At 40.5% G+C, this 27,690-nt stretch overlaps 1 protein-coding gene across 1 annotated transcript in view; it reads right to left on the bottom strand.

Annotated features, from left to right (window-relative positions):
* RASAL2 (RAS protein activator like 2) overlaps positions 1–27,690 on the bottom strand; it is a 302,004-nt gene that overhangs the window by 52,004 nt on the left and 222,310 nt on the right. Inside the window, exons 5-6 of the mRNA XM_018575279.1 lie at positions 18,349–18,455; positions 3,910–4,022 (exon numbers count right to left, since the gene is read on the bottom strand). Coding sequence (XP_018430781.1) covers positions 3,910–4,022; positions 18,349–18,455 — 220 coding nt within the window. The remainder of the gene's footprint in view (positions 1–3,909; positions 4,023–18,348; positions 18,456–27,690) is intronic.

The following is a 27,690-nucleotide window of genomic DNA, read 5'->3' as shown; positions in this document are numbered from 1 at the left end:
TTTTTTTTAAAGTAACAACACCATTAACTTCCAGGCCTGTAATCTGGGATGTCTTTCAACTAAAGCTTCCATTCCAGTGTTTGTATGCCATGTAAAATATAAGAAGACTTCTTTACACCCTAAGACAATAGCATCATGAAAACGTTCACCAATAAATTGGAAAGTGTCAGATTTGTTTTTACATAAAGATGATCTACTCTATGCACACAAATAGGAACCCGGGTCAGAATTTTAGAACGTGAAATGTAAACTAACAAAGCCATGCCAAATCCTTCTTGCCAAAAAAGCTAAGTGGGAAGAGGAACATTAACTTTAGAGAATAGTCAACGAGAAACAATAGAGACTAAGCATGAATACTCAGAGAACAATAAAACAGAGATTATGAATACATTGCTTTTGTAAAGCAAAGTACTGTTAAAAAAAGAAAGCATTTGCAGAATTTACTCAACAGAAAGGCTGGGGCAAGCTGCCCAGAGCATGGATTTTAATATGAAATAGCTTGGCAAGCAGTGTTAATTTAGTCGACTAAAATGTTGCGTCATAGTTTTTGTCATCTGCATGTTTTCACTGATGAAAACTACATAAAAAACTAAGTTAATAGGACAAACTATGACAAAAATGCAATTTTCTCTACTGGAGATTTAGTCGACAAAACTAAAGCTTAGTTTTAGTCCCAATAACTTCGTTTTTATTTTGTTTTCATCAGAGAAAACATGCAGATGACAAAACATTTTAGTCGACATTAATACCCTTGGCAAGATGCGGGTGGGGCAGATAAATAATTGGCAGGAGGAAATACACAAAGATGGCTCTGTCCAAGTGGCAGTCATTGATCTACATAGGTAGGACATTTTAGTGGCCACCTCTACAAAGTGGCTATGGCTAGAGACTAGGCATAGCCACTGACATTAGCTGGCAGTCAGAAATGCCTCCACTGTCTGCGTCTAAGTGTGAAGACCCCGACCTGCACGGATGTGCGTGTAGCCACGTCCTCCTATATAGACCGCCCCTGTCCCTCCCAGGAGCAGGTCTCTGCATAGGCGTGCATGCCGTACGGATGTGCATGCCTGTGTGAATGAGGCCTAAGACAAATTGTTACACAGTTTTATTTTTTTGCAGGCTAGATGGTAAGTGCTTGGAAATTTTTGTGTTTGTATTGTATCCAGGCAGGCAGTTTTTGCATTGCAGATTAGATTTCAGAAAACAAACTTGATTTTTACACACTGTATAAAAGTGGCTATCTAGGGATTGCTAGAAAGCTATGATGTGAATGAGGGAACAGTAAAGAGCTTACAACAGCCTCTATGCACAAGTACTATTGGTATGGGACAGCAATAGGAATCATATGACTCAGTTTAAAGCTGAATTCCAGGCTTACTTTCAGTATTGCATTTACAGGCTCCTTTCCTGTTCTGAAATTGTTTACTCTGCACACTATGAGCTTCTCTATGAGGCAGGGTGCTGTGATGTTTTCAGGAAGTTCTGTAAAGCACCCTGTCAGCCCCTCACCCAGCCATGGTCTGCCTGCATCTCATAGAGAAGAACAGAGTGGTTACATGACTGTGTATAAATTAAGTGTATAATATTACTTTAATCTTGAACATCTTAAACTCCGATAATACTTTTCAAAGCTTATCCTGTTTAGTGAAAATTATTAAACAATCTTAAAAATAAAGTCTGTTATGAGATTACTGTCAATATTTTCAGCTTTCGTTACCTGGTAAAGGACTGGAAGAAATGTATTGTTCATCATCTACAGCATAGTCAGCTGGAAACGGCAGCCAACAGGCGTACATAGAGATGTAATCAGCAGCTAGCAGAGTAATAGACTAGTAAATAACTGGGACGATTCCCTCAGTGACCAATCAGTAGTCAAGCACTAGCTATACTGGGAGCTGCAGCCTCACTTCTGGTATCCAATGATTTGCTCTGGTAGCTCTGCTAGTGTCAAAGCATAAAATGTTTTTATCACAAAATCAGACATCACATTTTGTCCTGCTAGATCAAATATATAAAAAAAAATGAAAAGCAGCAAATAGTTTACAAACTGGCTGGGTTTGAGTTGAAGAATTAAATGCAATAAAGTGGACAGGAAACCTGACACTTTCCATATTTAACCCGTTCAGCTCCCACACCTGTATGGACCAAAGCAGTTTTACATTTCTGCTATGGGTCTGTTTATTCTGCAAGAACTTTGGATAAATACATCAAGCTTTTTTAGGACAAACCTTTTGGTGATAATGTCTTGGAAAAATGGGTTAATTTCTAATGTAATCCGTAGTCAAAAAAAGGATCAAATCTAAAAGATGCGCACTATTTTCTTCTTTAGACAGATATTGTTAAATAAAAGTATCCATTTTATTATACATTTGTTCTGTTTAAAATTACAGTAAAATTATGATTCTGGTACAAAGCATTTCAATGTTATTTACAATTGAAATAAAGGATTTTTTTCCAATGTTGCTTTTTTCTAAATATGACACTTATATAATTTTGTTGTTTAAGTTTAAATAGAAATTATTAGAACACAATTAAAAAGAAATAGTTGAGGGGAGAAGGGGAAGAATGAGTTAATAAGGGTAAACTAAAGGTTAATAAGGGGTTAAATAAAAAATACATTTTATTTAAAAACTTCATATTGTTGACTTGATCTTGTGCTTGAACAGGGTTTATAAACACTGTTTCAGGGGGTACGAATTCTGACAGCAGCAGCTTCCACAGCTGCTGTATTTACAAAGAAACCTCTGGCTGTAATCTTGACACCCAGGAATTGCCAGGATGTACGGGGGAGCGGCAGATGGGCAGAAAGAGAGGGCACACAAAACATGGCCTGTGTACATCAAGAAAGTTTTTTTTTTGGGGGGGTGTGTGTAGCAAGTCCAGTGTCCAGAATAGGTTAAAACAAGACAAGATTTTATATAAAGCGAAGGCCAGACCATCTACAAAAAGTTTTGGAACACCGTAAAAGGTTTCTTCAGAAACCCAGGTTTGGGCAACAAAAGGAAAGAAAGACCAATAACAATATTTCTTCTTACAGCCTAAATACATTCGAAATGTCTCCCTTAAAGAGTCATCAAATATGGTATTTGGAAGTGAGATCTCCTCGAGTACTTTCGAAGTGATATCTGTGCACCTTAGACAATGGGTGCTTATATCTTTGTGTTATTATTATTATTTACATGAAAGGAAATGCAGCAACGGAAAAACGATTGCTCCTACTGCAAATCAAGGAGTAAGACTCCATAGAGGAGAGGGCAAAACCTGCGACCATGACTTGTCACTAGGAATTCTGAAATATACTCTAACACTATGCAAACTAACACAGATATTTTGAATTGGCAATTCCTTTAAGAAGCCTGTCACAAAAATATGCTCAACATTAAAATGAACTCTACACCTATAAGCTGCTGTATAATATACCTAAATATTTAAAAAAAAGAAAATGGGAATTTTAGTCCTTCTAAGAAATCTTTTTGAATAAGGCTTACAGTAGTGTGAATCCTGTTGTTATAATTGCACATCTAGGTCTGAGGTAGTGTGGTCCTGTGTCTAATACAGCTAATGAAACACTGAGATGTGTTATGAATAGGGGCTGGAGACAATTATCCTGTCTTCTAACACTGACTGAGATCCCTGTGTGTCATATTCAGCCCAATTAGATAGCTAATTATTGCCATAAAACCATCTTCATCCTGTTACGATGGTATAAATCTTCCCTGCTATACTAGCAGACAGGATCCCCGGGGATGCTCGTCACAAGTATTTTTATATCCTGGCTATAACTGCAAATTCACATGTCAGTTGTCACTGTAGTCAGTTGTTGCCATCAGATTTATGAGACCGTTAATCATTGTGGAATGGGAGAACTGGATAACACAAACACACACACACACGCACGCACACACTTACCTGTCACTCTCTGCAGGACGTAGTGACGGAAGGCGAAAGCTTGTGTTTCTGTCCAGCTTTGACTGGCTCTTTGTCCTCTTGATTGAGCCTTTTAGTCGTTTGCTGAAGAAACCCTTTGAGAAAAAGCAAAAAACAGTGAGGTGCTTCTATCTAATTATATAGAAACATATTTTCAAAGAGTCTGGAAAATAAAGAACTGTCAGTAAAGCCCCACAGAGACTTATCAAACTCAAAACTTTAATTCTCCAGGCGCAGGACTTAAGGACCATTGAAGAGAAAACTACTGTACTTTGGTAACTGTATGTGGTTAACAGCCGTAATGATAGCTTTCAGTACATTTATTTTTCTATTTCACACACCTTTATCAATATTTTTCTCCACATTTCCAAGTGGACACAGTTGTCCAGCAAAAGTGACAGTTACAGCCAATACAAACCATATAACACTATTTGGAGCGTTTACAATGCTCAGCGTTAATGCAAATGGTTTAAATGTTTTCCCAAAACAGCTGCATTCAAAGCATGCCTCTGGTGACAACCGTCACAGGTGCTCATGTGTTTATGTTGTCTCTTCACCAAACTTTCAAACCCTCAAATTGCTGGTGCCATAGCCAATCACATGTGCAGCACCATGGTAAAAGCTAATCTAAACAGAGGCTAAGATGGCACCTTCGTTTAAGAATAAGAGCGTTTAGTTCCACTTTAAGTTTATTTAAAACTACTCGCCTATCTAAGACTGCTGTGTTAATGATGGTGACATAATGCATCATATATGCCATTTTTTTTATTTTGCCCATACTTTCATTATAAATCTGGATGATATTGGAATCATGGAAGGCATAGAGGCCACAATACATTCCTAAGATCCCCAGATAATTGGAAAAGCTAGCAATATTACAAACAAATGTGTTAGCTGTTTAGCAGGTCGAGAACTAGACAAGCAACACAATTTTACAAAGTGTGTTATGTTAAGAACACAATGCAATGCTTATGATCAAAGTTCTATAGCAGTGTTAAGAGTCTGCCCTCTAGTGTATACACCATAGGGATAGATGGAAAGCACTGAATCCATCAAACTTGCTTTTCAGTTGGGTTTACTGCACTCTGGGTCTGCAAATCAGCAGTGAAGGGTGATGCAGACTTGCCCAACTCCACCCAAAATGGTAGAACGCCATTGTATCCGCTAAGAGTACATTCTATACTTTAACTTGCGCTAGAAGTACCAAAATTTAACCAATTTGTTCTAAAGAAGCAAACTAAATGACCATTGGTTGTTTCATAGCGTAGTGTACCCAGAAAAGACAATCCAGTATCAGGTGTTACATTGATAAATTGCATGTGTTTCTCATATGTTTCAATGTGTAACTGAATAATTAGATTTTTGTACGCACCATAAAAACCTTTTCTTAAAGTCCATTGAGGGACACAAAGTCTATAACCTTTGGGATATACTAGAGGGGGATTGGACACCAGTCCAGGATTACCCCTCCCATTACCAACCAGCATGCTTCAGTTTTAAAGCAAAGGAGTACCATAATCATACACAGTGGGGAGGAAACTGTGTCCCTCGGTGCACTCCAAGAAAAGTATTTTACTGGGAGTACAAACATCCTATTTTATTAAGGAACATGGAAAGTCATTAAACTTTGGGGCATCCAAAAGTAGTCCAATTCAAGCCCAAAGCCAACATCAGATAAGGCCAAAATGTCCACCTGGTAGAACTTGGCGAATGTGTGACAAACAGAAGGCGAATAGCCTTCGAAATCTGGGAAACAATTGCTTGACGTCAAAAAGACCAAGAGTGTCTAAGATGCAAGCTGTCCATGCATCCATAAAGGTTACAAACATCCTCCCATTCTGGAAAGTGGGGGCACACCTTCATCCTAGGGAAAGCATGTGCGCAAATTTGGCAGAGTTAAGAGTGACTTGCAGGTATATTGGGATTCAAGCTTTGGGGGTCGGGGGAGTGAATAAATGAAAGACATTTGTTAACAGTCAGGGCTGGACAAGACGTTGCGGTCTATTCCTAAGTTTCTGCTGCTGAAGAAGGGTGCTCTTGCCACCAGCAGAATCCTTGACAACATTATGAAGAACTGGTTTGAAGAGATGTTGTTCCTCAAAGGCCATGTAGTTAAAATGCTTATTCCACAAAGGTTTTGCAGTTCACCATTGTAGCACCTCGTGTGGAACCCAGTGCCCAAAGTTTACTACCAGGCTATCCCTGCAATGTCCAACCCTGCAGGGTCTGGAAACAGTGCTCCAAAAGCCAGGCCGAGGAAAGACTGCATCCAATATCTGCAATCAGAGATAAAGCTCCAGCAGAGATGTAGAGAAACACCTTGACAGAACAAAGAAAACAGATCAAAGAAGAAAAAAGGTGATAGCATAAAAAATATATTGGTCTTTAACACAGCAAAGCTGAAGAATATATGTCCATCCTGGGACACTAGCAAAGACCTGAGGCATGCTAGTAGTAGGAGGTTATATTATGGGCCGCCCTACAGTTTTGTTTGTCAGCGTCCAATCCTCCTGTAAGTGGCAGTATAACTACTGGTGCCCCTCAATGAGTGAGAAATAAATATGTTTTTGCACAGATATACAGTACACACACACACACACACACACAAATATTCCCTTCCAGAACACAAAAATATATTCAAAATTACACAAAAAATCTTTAGTTTTGAAAGACTGCAATGTTCACCATCTCTAACCGTCGCAGCTTTTGTTTGCTACAACATTTTTATGGGTGCAGTCTTTTCTCAGAGCTACCCATCATGTTTAGGCACACACACTTCTTACATAGAATACCTTTACATATCACATCTATTTTAGGGCTGCAACAACTAATCGACATAATCGATTATAATCGATTATTGAAAAAGTTGTCAACTTTTTCAATAATCGATTAATCGGCTTCCGATCAGTTGGCCCTGTTCACGGCTCCACACACGCTGCGCGCCGCACCTCCTCCCCACCTCACGCTCGCCGCTGCCAGACCCGCCCGCATCCACGCTCTTCACGCCGCACCTCCTCCCCGCCTCACACTCACCGCCCGCCCACATCCACGATCGGCACAGGGACGCGGGGAGATGTAGTAAGGAGGAGCAGGTGTGGGGGGATGACAGCCGCCGATAGACAGGCCCGATCTCAGAAGCAAGTTGCTGGAAGACTGCTCAGGTAAGCCTGCACTTTCCCACACATGGTGCTCTATAATGTATTGCTGGGATTTGTATTCCTCTATAGCTGATGGTACATTGTGCTGTATATTATACATAGGAATACAAATCCCAGCAATACATTATACACTGTATGTATAATGTATTGCTGGGATTTGTTGTACTCTTCTATAGTTGGTGATATTCTGCACTGCGCTGTGTAGAGGACTACAAATCCCAGCAATAATACATTATACAGCGTCATGCGGAATTCCACCAGCTATAGAGGAGTACAACAAATCCCAGCAATAGTACATTATACAGTGGTGCAATGCCGGATACCACCAGCTATAGAGGACTACAAAACCCAGCAACAGTACATTATACAGCGCAATGCAGAATACCACCAGCTATAATGTACTGTTGCTGGGATTTGTTGTATTCCTCTATAGCTGGTGGTATTCTGCATTGTGCTGTATAATGTATTATAGCTGGGATTTGTAGTCCTCTATAGCCGGTGCCATTCTGCATTCATTGCTGTATAATTTTACACTTTCCATTTCACTATATTGCACACCACACTATTTGTTTTCTTTTTTACTTCCACCACTCGAAGCTTGCTCCTGTGATGGACTGCAATCTCAATACAAACTAGTAGTACCATCACTGGAGCCATGTTTTAAAATGTATTTTATTGTTTATCCGATTAACCGATTAATCGAACTTAATAATCGGCCAACTAATCGATTTTGAAAATAATCGTTAGCTGCAGCTCTAATCTATTTAAAGTGGACAGGTGACATTTGTGCTTAAAGATGACACCAGTACTGTGTACAACAATTTTCCTGGATGACAAGTTAACCACACGTCATTTACAACCTACTTAACTGTTACTGTGAAGCTGGTTGTCGTCACTTCACTCAAATAAGCTTGTCCTGTCTCAGTAAATGAGAAATTGCTAGCATCCCACCAAAGGGTACAATAATTAGACAATCAATGTCAGTAATCTAGATATTAACCTCTAATGATGCTTCAGGCATTCTGCAACAGAACGCTTAGTTGAGCTCCCATAAGCAATTTCATGCACAATGTGCCTTTGTGTTCAGCCAGCATAACATGGATATGCAGCAAATCTCAATTATAGTACAAATATGGGGATTTTGCAAGCAGCATATGCTGGAATTCCAGTGAAGAATGTCTCAAGGTTATTTTATCATTTAACAGTTGCTGTTTAAGATTATACAAATGACAACAAAAAAACTGTCAAATAGAAAGTGCTCTACTTTAGTTTTCCTTTTGAAAGTACAGCTAAAAAGGTAAAAAGTGTATCAAGTCACACTGCTCTCAGGGAACAGAGGTTAGCTTGACTCAAAACTAGGTGTTCGGACTTGTGGTGTTAAATTGTGATTTTGTTATGAGTTATTGATATTGTGATGTGGTGTTAAATTAAGTGATATTACCCTTTAAGGCAATATATAAGTTTGAAACCAATCTGTTTTTTTGTTTTTTTTCATACCAACCTTCTTTTTATACACCTTTTCAAGTGATGTACATACACACAAAAGACACACACTTTGTTTTACAAAAAGACAGTTACTACACAATAAAGGGATTTCCTGAGCACTATAGACTAGCTAATTACAGTAGAAGTACTTCCCCCTTTCAGGCATGCAACCTCTCATGAAATCTTGGAGGGAGACGTCTGGTAAAAGTTGTCACTTCTCTGACTCATTAACTTGCACCTACTGTACACTGAGCCACGCATGCGCAGCTCGGTGTACAGTTTTAGCACAATTCCTTCCTTGCCGAGACAAAGTAACATCATCTTGTCCTGATTGAATCGGGCAAGGACTCAGAACCCAGAAGACATGGGTGAGGGAGCAGAGTGCGAACATTACAGCACTGGAGGGGATCGCTTTGGCAGGTAAAACTGCAATAATGTGCAAATATGCTTGGGCATATTATAACATTATGGCTAAAAGCCATGTCAAGCTAAATTTTAATTGAAGTAATGCAGATGGGTCGGCCTATGCAGACATGACGCTGCGACCCACTGCAGAGGGTGTCGCGACCCACAGTTGAGAACCACTGGTCTAGACTGTTAAACCCCTCAAGTTTTCTGCTGGATACTTCAGAAAACATTTTCTTGCAATTTGATGAAGTAAAAAGTTGTTGCAGTTATTGATTTTTATTTAACAGAGTGCCTTAGTATTTCTTGGGACAAGGATGAAGACCACTTAAGCAGATTTAAGGTGGCCTCTTGCAAAGTCACTCTACTTCATTCAGCCCTACGTTTCATTTGGGTTTGATATTTCTGCATTATAGGAAGGGCAAATTAATAGCAATAAGAAACATCCCAGAAGTTACAGCCATTCAGAGATGTTTTCAGGTTACTGGAAGACCGAACGAGTGGAATATGATGGTAAAGGCAATTTCTGACAGCATTAGCACAAAAATAGGGATATTCCAGCAGTGGCTTATTATATTAAACACATATTGATTCAAAATGGTGGGAAGGAGGCAGAGAGTGGAGGTATCTTAATGCATAAAAGGATTGGTGCAGCTAATTTCATCAAAATATTGGGTAGCTGGGAAATCGCTCACTTTAATTTAGTAGGAGAAATGTGAAACTAGGTGAGGAGATAAAGAAACTGCAGCCAAGATAATTAGTAATGTTAAAACTGAGGCTGAATGTGCAGCTTTCAAATGAGAAACCCCCCCCCCCAAAAAAAAAAATCTGAACTTTTACATATGTGTTTTTATGTCTCCTGATTTTTCAAAAATTAATTGGACCAAATGTTGCCAGAACCCAATCCACCCAAACGAGCCATTCCATGGACGTATGCTCGCTATACAGCGTATTTTGGCTATGCCAAATGCACTACGGGTCTCTCTAAATGAATTCAAAACTTCCCGACAAGACAAGCCTCAGATATCCTTAATTCCATTAATAGGAGTAGCGTTCAATCACTGTTTCAACTTATAGGGAAATTATACTGCAACTTAATCACGGCGCGTATATATCTCCACATAGGTCTGATCTTTTTGTACTCTGCTAATCACCTAAATGCCTTAAATATGGATATGAATCTGTAGGCCTAACCCTGGCTTTTTGTGCTTGCCCTAAGATAAAGAGTACTGAAAAATTGTTGCCCAATATACTACAGATGTTCTGCTTGGGCAATTTTCTGTGCTTTGGAAGTACAGGGAGCTAGAATCACAGCAAGCAACAGAAAGCTCCTATTATATCCTCGGTGGCAAAAAGGGCGATCCATCATAAATGGATTTACCAAACCACCTACAATACATCGATTCTTGAATAAACTGATGTTTGTTTTTCAAATATATTGTACTAAGACAGTTCTAGGGAAGGAAACTCGGACATAAAAATTCTTTGAAGTATGGGAATCATTTAATGACACCCTGCCAACTCTAACCAACCAAAAAGTTACACAAAGTTTTGCATTAACAAATCTAGACTTATTAGAACACTTTCCAATTACTCTCCTGCCCAAGTTCTGTCTCCTCTTAGGACACCTTCACATTCATAAGGCTCCCCTGCATTTGGCTGTGATCTGTGCGGTTATTCATTAGTTGCAAATTTACAGCTAAATTTACAACTAACAATCCGTTGGCTGATTATCTTTATTGAACTGAATCATGTTACCAATGCCTTGGTTTGCTGGTGTTCTATCTGAATTTGCCCACTGCTTTGCCAGGTATAAATAAAATAGCAATCTACAGGTCGGAAAAGTATGAAAATTGTAAAAAGCCTTTAAAAAGTTGAGAACAAAAGTACTGATTTCTCTTGAAAAATTATTGAGCAGAACTGGTGAACTAGCACAAGCTTGTATGTAATTATGTATACCACTGTTATAATCCTGCATTTTGATTAGAATTTGTTATTAAAAAGGAGATGTACTGGGCAACCTTTTTTGCCCACAGTCCTCTTCAGGGTCACGGGAAGACATATGCTAATGTCCTCCGGTGACCCAAAACTCGGCATATAGCAGGCTGAAATCACGTCGCAGCCAGGACGGATCCCAACAATACAGTCGTGATCCACCCTGCTGGCTGATTGACAGCGGACTCTGCCTGCCCCCCTACCCCGTCCGTTCCTCCAGTCAGTGCTAGAGGATCGGAGCTGGGGGGGGGGGGAAATCACTGCGAGGAGCAGTGACTGACAGTCACCACTCTCTGCAGGGAGAGGATCAGAATGTCACTGATCGGCAGTATGTGTTCACGGACTTCCCGATCAATAGAGCCGACCTGTGACAGCTTCAGTGTCACAGGTCGGCTTGAATTATTGGGATGAGTGTTTTTCAATCACCCCATAATTCTCCTTTAATTCCATTTTTGCCTTTATATAATTGTGGAATTTTGGACTAATACTGCACAGTTTCTGAAATCAACTGAAATCAAAGAGATGAATATGTGCTAGGCATTGTACTAACAAACTGCCTTTGTATAGTCCTCGCTCCACTTTCCTGTTACAGCAGTTGCCTAAAGTGTCTAAATATAACTGTGCAGTCTAATAGGAACCAGACCTGGTCAGACACCCTTCTCTGCAATACAAGTCTGTTTGAGGACACTTTTTTTTTTTTGAAGGGTGTGGCTATTGGTCTGCCAGCATAGACCACTGTATTGTGAGGGCTGGAAACAGCATTTCTACTGAGATAGAAGAAAATATTCAAGCAATTCCTAGAAAAAAAGCAGGCACATGAATGTGGGTAAATGTGTCTACACTGCGGACTAACATACAATCCATGAATCCTGACTGACAATTCCTGAATGGAGAGTTTCTTTGTAGGTCAAAAGATCCGCATACATATACACAGGCTTTTTAAAAAGAAATAGTAAAATCAATTATTGCTTTTCCTAACTGGATCTTCACTAAAAAGCAGCTGATCTGCAGCTTGTGGCATTAATTTTACATTAATTTCTAACCTGTCCTAAAAAATGGCAGCAGCAATGCGATTGCTAGTTGCAGTGTGCATTTTTTTAAATGAATGACGTCCTAGTGCTTCTTGTTTTGTTTAGCTGTTTACTAGACAGTTTAATTAAAGCTAAACTATGACATATGTCTAAAACATTTACGTTCCATCTGTATAAATTTGTAATAGCTACAAATATGTTTTACAATCATGCATTTTAATGAGAATATTTCCACCACAAACAGTTCCATAATTGTGCACTCTTCATGTTGCCAGCTATACTAGAAATCTCCCACCAAGCTTGAATCTGAGACATTACCATCTTCCTCAGGTCATGCTATGGTGTTTGACCTCGGTCAGACACCCTAACGTGACAAAACCTCACCAGCTTTCACTGTGCTGCAAAAGAAGTGTCACTCAAGCTGTAATGCAAGCATATGACAAGCCCAATTGGCAAAGATCTATCAAGTCATCTCCCCAAGCAGGCTTTAATCTTATCCTCCAAGCAGTAAAGCTATATACTGTGATCAAACTTGCTGATAGCAAGAGTAATTCTGGGTATGAAAGCCAATGCCCAACGTTTATATTCAGTCTGGCGCAGAACATGGCCCAAAAGTCTTGCTCTTTTTAATTTAGATGTAATGTCATTCTGCTAATTTTACAGACTTAAGAGAACTCATGGCTGCATACATATTTGCTGCGTGGTGGGAGATACTGTTCATCTCCCAGGGAAGTAGGAAGTGTGTTTGAGGTTTCTCCAGGTGCTCTAGTTTCCCTCTAGAAACCAAAATTTGGTAGCCCAATGGGATACTGGCCAAAAACTATCCATATTCTATGTATGCATGTATGACTGTGGATGGAACATTAGCTATTATCGCCTGGCAAATTACCTTATGTGTTGATGGCTGTTCCAAGTATTTTATAGCAAAAAACCTGTAATGTGGAAGTTGTGCAAAAAAAGGCAACCAACAGCAAGGGACTCCGAACTAGTATTTCCTGTAGGCTCTCTGCAACTGATCTTTTCCCCATTACCGACATACTATGCCCTGTGCCATGCCGCCTTTGGTTGGAGATGGCAAGGCTTTGCCTCAAGTCAAAGCTGTACCCCGGATGACTAGTGATGAAGTAACTAGTGTGAATATATTGAAAAAGCTGCAGGAGAGGTGGAGAGAGCACAGATTCACAGAATAAATGAAGCAGAACGATACCTGCACTGCAGGTCATCATCTACAACTTCTCCAGCAGGGAGAATAGTAAGCAGCACAGTAGTGACACCGCTAAATCTAACTACATATCTTGTGAGACTAGCAGTTAGAGGCAGCAGTGCCTTAAGCTAGGTATACACTAGAAGATTTCTGAAAGAACCTACGAAAGATCTTTCTTTACAACCCAATAATGCCATCAGACACTTGACGAATGTCGATGGAAATTACGATGAATTTAGAATGGAGTTTCCCGAACAAAACTAACATTCACTGTTAAAATTTAGCTTGTTCAAGAAAAAGCTTCCATCTTGCTCCTTCAAGTTTTTCTGTCACTATGGTTGAAGTTGATCATCGATTTGACACCATAAACTAATAGAAAGTCCAATTAGTGTTCTTTCATATGAAAGTTCTTTCGAAAATCTAAGTAGTTTATGGCCAGCTTAAGATAACTACACACTGTAGATATACATCTGTAAGGTTGTAGGCACAGGAGTGCTTAGGCACACAGTCTCATTCCAGAAAGTGCCCTGCTATGTTTCAGAAGGAATTCAAAGCAAAAAGTAAATATGTCAGGGTAATGCTTAAGCACTATTAAAGGCATGTTAAACGATGATAAAAAAATAAAAACATGGTAAGGTTGGCTCAGCACCTTGTTTACATGTCTGTTTTTGTTCTGTGGCTTCTTTCAATCCATGCAGTGAAAAATGTTGCCTCTCAGAATCCTGCCCTTGAGTGGCACTGTCCCCTTAGAAGGACCCATGGAGCCATCTGTGCGTGCTCCCGGCTCGATGCATGGACTAGTTGTTTTACTTGCAGTGAAGATTACGGCCATGGAGGCAAGCCACTCCCCTGCTCCTCCCTTCAGCTGCTGGAACATGTGCTGTGCTTGCTTTATGGTGCATGTGAAGGACACCTGGACAACCCAGAAGTGTGAGGGAAGCAGCATTGTGGACCTTAAGCTGCTGGCGGTGAGCAGGTAGAGTAATTAGATGTGTACTTGTTTAAGGAAAAAATGTGCTGGACATTAGCCAGTACATTAAAAAAAGGCAAGGGGTTAAATACTACTTTAACATTTCTAGATGTTGCCTATATGATAGCAAATTTTAACTTGAGCTCAGGTAATATATAAATATAAGACAAATATCAAAGGAAGCCTCTTTATGGGCTGTAATCATTTAGATATTGTTATAAAAACTACTAGAGATTAGTGACAAGAAATCGAGGCCGCATGGAAGTACCGTATATACTCGCGTATAAGCTCCTGACCATTGGACCACGCTGACTCGAGTATAAGCCGAGGGGGGCACTTTTCAGCAAAAAAAATGGGCTGAAAATCTCGGCTTATACTCGAGTATATACAGTATTTTCTTTTATTCTGAATAGTAAATATATTAAAATTATGCTAACGAGAAAATAAGTGGTACTAAAGCTCTCGCAATATCAAGCTACAGTAGATAACGGGAGAAGATTAAAGCTTAACTCCAGTAGAGCAGCTAAATTCAAGCGTACAGGTAGGCCAAAAAAAATGAAAAGGACCAGCTGCAGTTTCCATACAGATTTAGCCCTCATTCACACCTGAGCGACATAAAATCTGCACGGTTTTAGCGCATTTGGTGTAGCACGTGTTTGCACGTTTTCCGCACGTACATTAAGTTGCGTTTTTGTGAGCAGATTGTGACACATTGATGTAAATGGGTTAATGCACAAAAACGCAGCAAACATGCATAATCTGCCAGAAAGAAGCTCATGTACTTTCTTTTTTTGCAGAGTCGGGCGTTTTACTACAGGCAACAAAACGCTCAGATGTCAACAAGGCAAAAGAAATGAATGGGAATTTTTTTTTGGGGGGGGGGGATGGGGGGCGTTCTTAATTTTTTTCTCAAGCAGAAAAAGAGCTACAAAACGCTAGGTGTGAATGAGGGCTTGGGAGTAAAAGAAAGAAACCCTGCACAAGACATCCAAGCACTGTCCATATGTCTATGCAAATGCATGGGCAGTAAGAGTTTTGATGGAAAAGCCTTAGGCTCCATTCACACCTAAATTCGGCTGGGCGTATTCGGCTGTACAGATATGCGCAGAGCCGCTCTAAACAGAAAATACAATGCACTTCAATGTGCATCGCTCAGACCATTGTGGGGTGGGCGCGGTATGTAACCGCGCGGCCCCCGAAATATTTACTAGCCGCAAACAAGCGGCATCGGTGCAGATTGAAAACTATTAGTATTTTTGTCCAACACGAACTTCTGTACGAAAAACCGTGCGGTTACCGCAACGCTATGTTCAAATGCAGCCTCAATCTACTCTTCAAACTGATCAACAAATGCATGTGAACCAGACATGTTGAAGGAAAAGTTCTCTCATCTTCATAGCAAAGAAAATGAACAACAATTGGTCGGAGAGGGATTTCAGGAATGTGAGAAAATCTCTACCAAGCATGAGCACTTCTGACATTACAAAATGCTTCTTATTGTTTTGCTGTTCACCCCTAATTGTGAGGCTAGAATGTGTTGATTAACCTGCTTTTACCAAGTTGTTGCTATGGCTTTTTTCACACTAATGAGATTTCCTTAATCATAAATTAATTATATTGAATACAAAAAATAAGTAATCTCAGCACTAATCTGGACAATCAACATTTCTGGGTGCGCTTTGGTTGGCTAGAACCCCACTTTCTCTAGTAAGGCACAGGAGTATAATCTGCTGAGACTCGAAATGGGGTCCCACAATTTTTTTTTTAAGGCCCCCTGGTAATTATTTACAACATTCCTTCTATTGGCTCATTGTTTCAGGGCCCAAAAACAAATGCAATTGACTAGTGTCCAAAACAAAAATAGTGTAATATTTAATGTTAGAACTAACAGAGTAACAGAGTAAATGCATTTGGAAATAATTGTGCAAGCATAAAGCATTCTCTTCGATCATGTCTGCATAACGCAGGGCTGTCTGTGAGTGCCCAGCCACATTGTGATCTACCTCCCAGGTAGTGCTGGGTACTCAGAGGGTGAAATCTGGGACTGCAGAAGACAGAAGCATTGGCAGCTGGAACATCTCAGCAGGTTTTTCCTGACCTTCACTTTTGCTGACTGCATTGGCTTTTGTTACACTTACCAGGACCAGAGCAACTAGCGGCAGACGGCATTCCCTCACATCCAATTACAATCTCTGCTAGACAAAAGCAGCTCCTTGCTGCATCAGTATTAACACTAGCAGGAGCATTCCAACTGCACCTAATGTACAATCATAATGCGTAGTGATTCTTAATCAGATTAGGCACTGATGGTTATTACTCGCTCAGAGACCTGACGTCTTGCTTCCACAATACGGCTGCTTAATGGAGCTAATGGTGTGGGCCTGCTTAACCCTTTCTCCTCCTAGATAAGTATGGGCTGTTATCTATATATTGACTGATCCGTGAAACACTGCACAACACCAGAATAACATACTCGGTTAATAAAATACAAATCACATACATAATGAATAAGCGCTACATGTCAAAGAGAAGTCCCTACTGTTTGTCACAGGCTATATGCAGTATATGTATGCAAGAGTGTGTAGACATGCATAATATATACATTCACATATACTTCTCTCACAATATAGATATACATGCAATATATATTATATAGACAAACACATGCAATGTTTGTCATCCTTAAGATTGCAAGCAAACCACAGACTATAAATGGGAACCCTTCACCGATTAGAAAGGGGGAGCAGCTGTTGTACTGCAGCCATTATCTGTATCTTTTTTTTCCCCCTACTTGGTGAATCACTGACCCAGAACAAGAATCTACATATTAAGTGTACCAACACCTGATATGCATAGGTGTGTTTCAGGTCAATGACTTTCCAAGTACTGAACGAAGATGACAGCCCTGAGCCTACATCTTCAAATTCAAGTCAGCAATGACAACACAGACACTTGATTCCAACCTACAAGCCCCACATATGCCACGTTCCATTCCATAAGTTATATAAAACAGAGAAAGATCTCCTGCCCACTTAAAGATAAACTCCAGGCATAACAACTTATTTTAAATATATTCCTCAAAACCCAAAACTGATATCAATCTATTGTGTGTGCACCAAATGCCTCTGCACACCTAGCTTTTACCTTGTAAAAGTATCGGTGACATCATCAGTGTGCTGCCCATAGCCTGTGCTGTGAACAAAGCTGTGGGAGGAGTCCAACAACTCCACCCACTACAGGTTGTCTGCATAAAACTACAGGAGGGGACGGAGACAAGTCCAGCCCCACTGCACGAAGAGAAAGAGCAACAGTGACTGTTCTTTATTAGAGGAAGCTCCTATGCCCTATGCCCAGCCAAGCTTGAATAGATGCCCAGCCAAGCTTGAATTCTGTTTTAACACCTCTCTCTGGGCAGGTCATTAACACCTCCTAACTCCAATTATGCAAATGAACTCAACACCTGGTGGCGACTAACAGATTATGTGGATTGGAGCAACATTCACCATATTTAATCCCAGATTAATAAATCTTTCTGAATTGAGAAAACTGGTTGGATAACCAAATGTCCTCAAGAAAAATACAACAAGTCCAGTTGCCTTGACTTATTTTTTACAGCTACGCCCTTCAGTTCTCTGCAAGGGAGAAAATGGTATCAGGGCAGGGGATAACTAGAGATGGACACCAAAGCAGTCATAAGAATGCAAGGTTAGCAAAAATCAAACTAAAGGGAGGGAAGGCAGGAAACCGATTCCTACAACTACTATTATATTTACCAGAGTTGCCCCAGGAAATCTGCCATGCACAGTGGGCATGATAATATGCAAATGAAGGTAATATGTGGCATGGTATTATGTGGCAGAACTTATTCTAAACTGTCTGTTCTGGGCACAAAATCCCTAGTTAGATCTTTGTACTGTGATAGCGAATGTAGAATTTCGGTTTTGTTTTCCTCTAAGTACAGAGTCTTAAGCATCAGAACACTAATCTAGGTTTTTAGAGTCATACAAAAGTTGAAGAAAGAAGTGTTCGAGGACAGATAAGTTACATTGTTAAATGCTACAGGAAACTTTCTGTAGACTATCATTACTGTGTTGTGTTAGATAAATATGATTACATAGAGCATCCATTCTGTGTATGTAGGAGACCTGAGAGATTAAAAAAGAGATAACTTACAGAGACTTTAAATGGAGAGGTGTTGGTAGGGTCCATGGAGCTAGCCTTGTCGGATGTGCTGGTTCCTGATATACTTCTCCTTCGTGGCGACCTCTCGGCTGGCACCTCTGTACAGATTAAGAACAAAAAATACCTGACATGAGAACGAAGAAAGGAAAATACCTGACATGAGGTCAGCAGAAAAAAAAACAATATCAAGGAAAAAAACAAAAACCCACTCCATTCTCTAACCAGAACAAACAGGGCAGCTTGTCAAACAATAACAAGCATCTTTTTGTTTAAGCTTCTTGTGTGAAAAGATAATTGCTCTTTAGATTTCACAGTTGGGCTCCTCGAGGCAGACAAAATAAAAAGAATGAACTCTGCAGACAGTGAAGCATATACATTCTAAGCATTCGTCTCTGGGAGCGGATTAGGATAGAGTAGTTGAACAGTTGAATTCCATTGCACGTTGAACAGGTGAATTCCATTGACAAGACAATATGCTTTACAAGATAAACAGATTGCAATCTACACATTACTCAGACACAATTATAAATACACCAGCACAAAAATCACATTTGGCTTTAATGCAGGACTGGATTATTTACATAGAATTTAGGAGAGAAGCAGTTTAATCCCAGAGCCTACAGGAACTTTTGAGGAGTCCACAAAGGCTCAAAAAAAAGACTACCCGGCTGCTGACTCTTGACCAGACTCAATTCGATAGAAAACTATAGTAAGAGGTAAACAACATAAGATTAGACAACCAGCCCAAAAACGTGGTAAGAGAAGGCAAGGCTTGCTTTGTCTTAATACTAATTAGGACAACGTCTGCAGCCCAGGGCCATGTATAAGCCTGGTCTTAAATGCCCATCTCTCTGACAGCCAGTCTGCATTCAAGCTATCAGCGCAGGTCACAAAGTTCCACATTAGCCAGAGATTGCCCCTTCTACATACTGCTACAGGTTTATATTGCCTTCTTACTGTTCTGCAACTATAGAAGTGCTTTTAAAGTAACTTTGGGTTTAAAATGCAGCACCCCATGTTAATTCTTTTTTTTAATACAAGTTGTAAACTATATTTTAATTAATATTAGCAACTTTTTTGGCATCCGTGCTTTTCTGGCTCTAGTATAGTATATAGACTATGAATTAAACTCGTTCACTGAATTCTGTTTATTTAGTGTAAACGTCAGGTTTGCAGGACATCTTGACAACATAAACCATTATCAGTTTACAGTGGGAAGGCAAGTAAAACGTGATTTGTAATTGGTTGCTGTGTGTTCCTGTGCATCTTTGGCCTCTGAACTTTGTTAAAAAAGGCCAAATATATCACCCGTGACTAAAAAAGTTCAACAATACTAATAAAAGAATAAATCAATCCACTCTAAAGTATCAACAAGCGTTTGGAAGAAACATGGGAGCAGGTCTACTGACAGCGAAAGACTCAAAAGTTAGGTGCCAAATTACAGGAATGTTTAGAATGGTGACAATTTCGTTAATTAATGAAGCAGATTTTGCAAACTGTGGAAAGTATAATAACGGTGTCAATAGAGCTGATTTACTAAAAGATTAGAAGCTGTTTGCTCTGCAAAGTAAATGTTAATGAATAAGACGAAGCTGTGTTTACGTTGAACAACCAATCATGTGCTAGTAAAAATCTTGCACATGATTGGGTATTCAAAGTGGACATGGGACCACCTGATTTACTAGTATTTACTTTGCTAGGTAAAACGCTTCTATTCCTTAAGCAAATTAATCCCATGTCTGTTTCACTGCAGATCATCAGTGGGTTAAAAGAGCAGATCTGAATCCGAGCAGATGTTTTAAAAATCAAGAATATAAAATGAAAACAACACATTCTTTGCATATACCTTTATCGCAAGTGCTACCCATCTCCACTTCAAAGCCTGGGCAGAGTCCAACTTCTGAGACGCAACCAAGAATCCCACACATGGATCTACATCCTATGCAGTGCTGCACTGGCTTTCAGAAATGCCGGAGTAATCGCAGAGGCTGTGCAGCCTGGCACAGCCCGCTCTTCTCGGGAAACTGGCGCAGCAAAGACGAACAATCCTGGCCTTTTGGCCCAGGGGATCCGTGCTACTTCCAATTCTGAAAGGAGCTGGATCTGATCCTGCCGCTCTCCCCCTCCCCTGGCAGTGTGCAGAGAGCAAGGAGATACACACAGACGACTGCAGATATTCAATCAATTGCCTCAACAGCACATCCTCATTAGATATCAAGCTATTTACAGATGCCGAAGCACTCTGGCGTTTATTCAGAGAAAGTGTCATCAGTGCGCCTCAACCCGTGCAAACAAGAAACACATACTGAAAAGTGCTGCTGACCTGTGCCAATGCAGAACTGCCAGTACACCACCAAAAAGGCTTAAAACATCCAGAATCAAGCTCTTCCCACCAAGGAGATAAAACCCCAGACAAGATCTCTAGATTACAGACAACCCTTTAAAATCAATACTGACACAAAAGGCCTAAAAACAGTCATTTGCAATATCCAACTTGGTTTGGAGGAAGAGGATCAGGATAATGAATAAAAGCAAAATCAGCATAAATTTTGATTTTTAAAGGTTCCACGTGTTCTGCAGCAGTGTACATTGTGAGGGCATATGGGGACTACAGCAAAAGATTACATAACACCTAAACAAGTAAAACATGGACTCTGCACAAAAAAGCTTACCAATAAAAAAAACACACAAAAAAAGCTCAATAAGAATGGAAAAGTCAACAACAACAAAAACAACTTTGAAACTTCAGTAATGCAAATAGTTTAGCTGACAACTGTTAATTCATTCTTAAACTAAATTACTATCGATTAAAAAAAAAAAAAGTTAACATTTTCATGGTAAACGTCTTTGTCAATTAAAATATAAAAGACAATAAAAAAAGTGTTGAGACAAATTTCTGAAGAAGCAACAAAGATACAAGATTCTCCCCAGAAGTTAAAGCATTTCAGTTTTGGAATGGAAAGAAAAAGTTTTGATCTGAGCAGGTTATGAATACCACAATAGTCCTTTTTTTCCTCCTTTTAATATTCCACGATAATTGCCTCCTCTGCAAAATTACAGCTCACTCAGCAGTCAGAAAAAGGACTGTTTGTTAACGTGAAGGTACGGCCATAGATTGTACATTTGGAGCTGGCACTGAAACTCTTCCTCCTCCTCCATCATTATAACTGGACCTCTCTCAAGTTTTTTTTCTTCCCAGCAGCAGTGGGAGAAACAGGGTTGGAGTCACCTTGCAAAATAGCGGTGAGATTCCCCCAGTGTCATTGCTACGTGTTCTCTCTCTCTCTCTCTCTCCGAGACGTCAGCCTGAGGTCGCACACTGTGGATCTTATCCCATCCAAAGCCACAGGGAAAGTTGTAGCAAGGTCCGAGAGGCGGGCTGCAGGTCTGTCAAGCCGAGTTAGTAATCTCTACCTCTGCTCCTCCAAAATTAGACGTCTTTCTTCCCCCAGCATGCTACACACTACTGTTGCATTATCACCTGCTGCAAAATCAATGCAGCTCTCCTTTGCTAATGGTTCCCATCTCATGCTTTCCCTGGACTAAGTGCAGATGACAAATCATAACAGTCATCCAATAAACAGAAATGAGGTCTAATAAAAAAGTAAAAAAAAGATTGCATTAAGAGGCAGTGAGCCTGGCGTTTGTAGCATAGGAAGGAGCTATGGCAAGGTTCACCTCCTGCACATGTTTTATAAGCAACAGTACAGCAAACATGATCTTTAGAGTAACCAAAACCCAGAGTCAGAGTCAGCAAACGGATGTGGGTAGGAGCTGGGGAAAAAAAAAATCTCCCTGAGATAAGTCACAGCAAAAGTCTCGTCAGAGATGCTCTGGAAAGTCGCCCATCTAGTTTGACGGCTGTAAGGGAATTTGGAGTATTTTTATGTTCTGCCTGTGTGTGGGTATACCGAACACACAGGCAATAAAAAGTGTTGACTAGCTAAGCAAGCTATCAGGGGAAACCAGAACAACATCTGTCTACCACAAAAAGTGTAAATCAGTGCTAGCCTAAGATTACAAGAGACGGGGAAGGCATTATTCATAAATCAGGTTTCCACAATGGCTGCTTGACATTTACTAAGCCGCTAAAGCGATCAGGCAAGGTGATCAAAGGATCTTGTAACAGAGATATACATGTAAAGGTTTTGGCATGTATATTAGCTCTGATGACCAATAGGTGCTGCAATATGAATACAGGAGAAACATCCACACTGAACAAACAACTTATCCAGGTAAAAGGGGTTATCTATCCAATCAATATATAAATTCTCTTCTCCTTCTATCTATAGCACCATCGACCAATCAGATTATCCCCTTTAACTGACAAAATCCAACTTAATCTTGATCGATAGGCAAAATCAATTGTGATTATCAAGCATAAGGGAAGACGTCTGCTTTGAGACCAAATACTTTATCTCTGATAGATTAAGATATAGCAAGACTGCAACATTTTACCAATAAACAGTTGAGACTGGGAAAATAATTATAAAGAAAGCCTTTCATTAGACATTTTATAGATTCGGTCCTAAGATTCCTACATTGTGCCAAGATACATATGCAGATGAACACATTTAAAGTGGATGTGTAGCCAAAACCTTTTTTTTTTTTTTAAAGTATTGGATAGAGTAGAACAAGGTTAAAAGAAACTCCTTCCAAGTGATTTGTTGTGGTATGTGTACCAGTGAGCAAAACTCCACTGGCTTCCTCTCCCAGAGATGCAAGGGAATGTTAATGGAAATCTTCAAAAGGTGAGGGAAATTCCACTCTCTGACGGTTCTGGGAACATGTGTCCCCAGTAGATGTCCCCTTACCCCTGGTTTTAGGGTCAATGCTAACAGTCCAAAACTTAAAGTGACACTAAACTCAGGAGTTAAATCTTAAAAAAACACCCAAGTACCTTAACTCTTAACAAGAATGCATCTTATTTGTGTATCATTCAGCTGTAGATCCTCAAATCATCTCTGAATTGATGCCGTCACTGTCTTTCCTTCTGGAGGGTGGCTACTTTTGTTTCCCATGGTCCCTGTGTGTGTTGTAAAGTAGCCACCAGTCCAAGTTCCCTTCTGTGATGGACTAAAATCTCAATACAAGTTAGTAAACTAAATGTGAGATTGTAGTCCATCAAAGCAGTGAGCTTGGAGCGGTGACTACTTTACAACACACACAGGGACCATGGGAAACAAAAGTAGCCACCCTCCAGAAGGAAAGACAGTGACGGCATCAATTCAGAGATGATTTGAGGATCTACAGCCGAGTGATACACCAATAAAATACATTTTTGTTATTAGGATATTTGAATGCATTTCTTTCAGATTTAACTTGTGAGTTTAGGGTCACTAACATTAAAAAAAAAAAAAAGGGTTTTGCCTAGAGATACACTTTAATAAGCAAGATACAGACAGAAACATGGGCATGTCTACTACAAATCAGGCTGATTCTCAATTAACAATGCATTTGCTTAATTTTTATACCAATCACCCTTGCTTCTCTAATCCTAACTAGCTGCAAATGTTTTGGAAAGCTTTGCAACAGATTTACTGTCGTCACTGAAACAGATTTCCAGTCAGAACATTAAAGCAGAACTCCAGACAAAAAAAATTTAAAGGAGAACTATGAGGTGAGTGCTTTTCACTCACCTCATAGTTCTAGCCGACCTGTGACAATGAGACTGTCACAGATCGGGAGGTGAGCGAACACATGCCGGTGTTCGCTCACCTCTCGACCCTGTCACGGCTCTCTGCCGTGACAGGGGAGGGGCTGGATTCCCCCCTCCCTGCTCCGATCCGCCAGCGCTGACTGGTGGATCGGACAGGGGAGGGGGTGGGTACAGCTGGCTCTGCCTCTAGATAGGCAGAGCCAGCTGTCACTCACGCAGCTGGGCGGATCCCGGCACAATTGTCGGGATCCGCTTCAGCTGCGGCGTCTCAGTATACCGCGAGCTGTAGCTCGCGGTATACTGAGCCTAAGGTGACGGGAGGACGCTAGTTTGTGTCCTCCCGTTACCCTAAGGAGAACTTAAGATATATTTCACAACAGCCATAATGGATATAAATCCACCGTGTGCATCACATAGCTTTAAGAACACAGATATTATCTTGAGAAAGTGGTGGTGACATTATCACTGTGTTGTACGTAGTCTGTACAGAGAGCAGAGCTGTGGGAGGGACCAAGTAGGCCCCACTCGGCTATAGGCTGCCTGCAGAAAACTACAGGAGTGGGTGGAAACAAGACCAGTCACCCTATACAAAGAGAGCAGCAGTGACTGGTCTTTAGAACAGGAAACTCCTGCACATAGGGAAAGTTTCACACTAGACTACTGCACAGATCTGGAAGAAATGCACAAAGCACAACACGATTCCAGTAAGAATACACACATTTCTTGTATATAAGCAATATTTTCTTATTGTGAAAGTAAAGTGACATTAAACCCTCAGATTTTTTTACATACAACAATACTGTAATGTGTGCCTTACTGTAATCCATGGTTGTTTCCCTTCTCTTTGCTGCTCTTCCTTTTAAATCTGTATCTGTTCTCATGCTCTGCAGAACTTCTGTTTTGCAGCAGACTGCCTTGTCTCAGGAATGGATACATGGTGTCTGTGTATACGTTTGTATAGGCTTGTAACCTGAGCCAGCACTACAGGAAGAGGCCCTGAGCTGAAAAGGGAAGTTCTCCCCAAGCATGAGAAGACATGAGGATTTAAAAGGAAGAGCAGCAAAGAGAAGGGAAACCACCATGGATTACAGTTAAGGCACACATTACAGTATTGGTTTATGTTAAAAAATCTGAGGGTTTAATGTCACTTTAAGCTTTAGGTAGTGACCAGGGGCAAGTTTTATGTAGGCACAGTACTACATCCAAGCAGCAGAGGGTACATTCACAACACGCTATTATCTTACAGTAAACCTATCTATTCTTGCATTGCCTTTCCGTGCACCAGAACTGATACACATTCACCACAGTGTTTCCTATGAAGCTGCAAGGAGAATTGCATCATAATATTCCTGGCAGCGTCTGTTTATGATGACACAGTGGGAGTAACCATATCCTAAATGTATGACGCTTGTCTATGTACACAAAATAAAAATGAAATGTGCACATCATACACGTAAACGTACATAAAACAGAATACTTAAAATACGATGCCCCCCCACTTCCCCGTCTCTGACCTTTACCGATATAAAGATGATAATAACACACATTTATCTACTCTCTAGACAACTGAAGCCGACTAAAAGATGACTAAAGCAAACTGTTCTAGCAAACATTTTAGCAAACAAAAGCAAGTCACACAAAATAGTGAGTCAGAATGGAAACCGACAGACCGAGCCATCATATAGCCCAACACAAGCCCAAAGATGTTTGCTCATACCAACCACGCTACAGACATTCTTGTATGCAGAACACCACCAGATATCTTATGAAATCTGGCAAATGTCTATGAAACCTCATTAGATTTTAAAAAAAAGATTTTGGAATGAATGGATTTTCCTGAATGAAGACCAAATTTACTGTTAGAATTTTGTTTGTTCAAGAAAAAACATTTCCAATCTGCTACCTCAATTATTTTCACCACAATGGTTGAAATTGATTGTCGATTTGTCCCCATTAAAGGGTATATTAAACCCTCACTTTTTTTTGCATATATCTACTGCTAGCAAGTAGTAGATATATGCAAAAACTCCCATCTGTACATCTGAAGAGTCTGGGGCAGCTGCAAAGGATCTTGGGGCGGGCGCATGCGCACTTCAGATGTTCAGCCGGGAGACGAGGAGAGACATGAGAGAAGAGGAGGACAGAGGAGTCAGCGCTGGATCGGAGACCCGTACCAGCGCTGGAGGGACAGCTAAAAAGAACATGTAAAAGTGGCCATACACTTTACAACCATCGCAAGACCTTAGTCTTGTGATGGTTGTAAAGTACTTAAAAAAACGTACGATCTGCCCATCTTGGACAGGCAGATCGTACTCTCGATCATCGCAAGGCCGCCCCCCACATGCGACCGTACAGTAGAAACAGTCGCACGCCTTCCATACACTGCACGATTCTCGTACGATCGCGGGATTTCCCGCGATTCTCGTACGAGAATCGCGGGATTTCCCGCGATTCTCGTACGAGAATCGTGCAGTGTATGGGCACCTTAAGGAAGATGATCGGATTAAGAGGCATCATTTAAGGTAAGTCCTGACACTAACATTGGGGGGAGGGGAAAAATAGCCTCCTGTTCTGGTAACAATTATAAAATGTTGCATTGTTCATTAGGTTCTGTTCAGGTGACAATTATCAGCAGTCAAGAAAGAAAAATCTAAAAGAGGTTGGAAGTCTTACTCTGAAAAAGTAAACTTTTGGGTCTAAATCTACATAATGTGATTAACCCAACAGCTTACCACACAAGTCTGCACAAAGCAGTATGTCAGGTTACAGGCAACCCCTGTAGGAGAGTTATCTTTTGCCAAATTACTCTCTAATCTCCTGGATTCAGATTTTTCTCATGTTTACAACACTAAGATTCCGCAGGTGATAATAATGAAGGAAGACTCTTAAGGTGGCCATAGTCTTGCGATGGTTGTAAAGTACTTAAAAAAAACGTACGATCTGCCCATCTTGGACAGGCAGATCGTACTCTCGATCATCGCAAGCCCGCCCCATGAGGGGCGGGTTTCCGATGACCACAGTGCTGAAGGGCAGTGTGCGCGTGCGCACACCGGCCCGTTCGGCATTTGTCTCCCGAGCACCGTTCTAACCAGCCAAAAATCGTACGATTTTCGGCTGGTTTTCTAGACGTGTGACCGTACAGTAGAAGCGGTCACACGTCTTCGTTCACACTGCTCGATTCTCGTACGAGAATCGAGCAGTGTATGGGCACCTTTAGCCACCTCTGTAGTGGCAGCTCAGGTCACAGTGAAGATATACAGAGCCAATCAAAGCAGCTTTGTACCTTGTGAGCCAATGAACCAATCACAGTCATCACAAGTGTAAACACACCAGCAGTGTCTACAAACATTCAGCCCATTCACAAGGTGAGGGTGGGGAATCAAAGTGCCGCTGACCACCAATGATTATGGGATAATTTTTTTTTTTTAAATCATGGTGGGGGTTTTCAAGTGTCACTGACCACCAATTATTGTGGAATTGTTTTTCAAAACAAAGAAATTAAATCAAATTTTGGCCTTTTTTATATATTAAAAAAGGTTAAAAATACCACCAAAAGAAATCTCTTAAAATAAAATCAAACTGATTGAGGCTCATGCATATTGGTATAAGGAAACAAAGGACAGGGGAAGCGCCACAACCAAAAAGTGAACTGGTGGGTATGATCGCCAGTGGGC

This window comes from Nanorana parkeri, unplaced genomic scaffold (genome assembly GCF_000935625.1).
Source record: "Nanorana parkeri isolate BGI_ZX_2015 unplaced genomic scaffold, ASM93562v1 scaffold52, whole genome shotgun sequence".
Taxonomy (NCBI): Eukaryota; Metazoa; Chordata; class Amphibia; order Anura; family Dicroglossidae; genus Nanorana; species Nanorana parkeri.
Note: the sequence above shows the minus strand (reverse complement) of the source record. Positions and strands in the feature narration are given on the sequence as shown.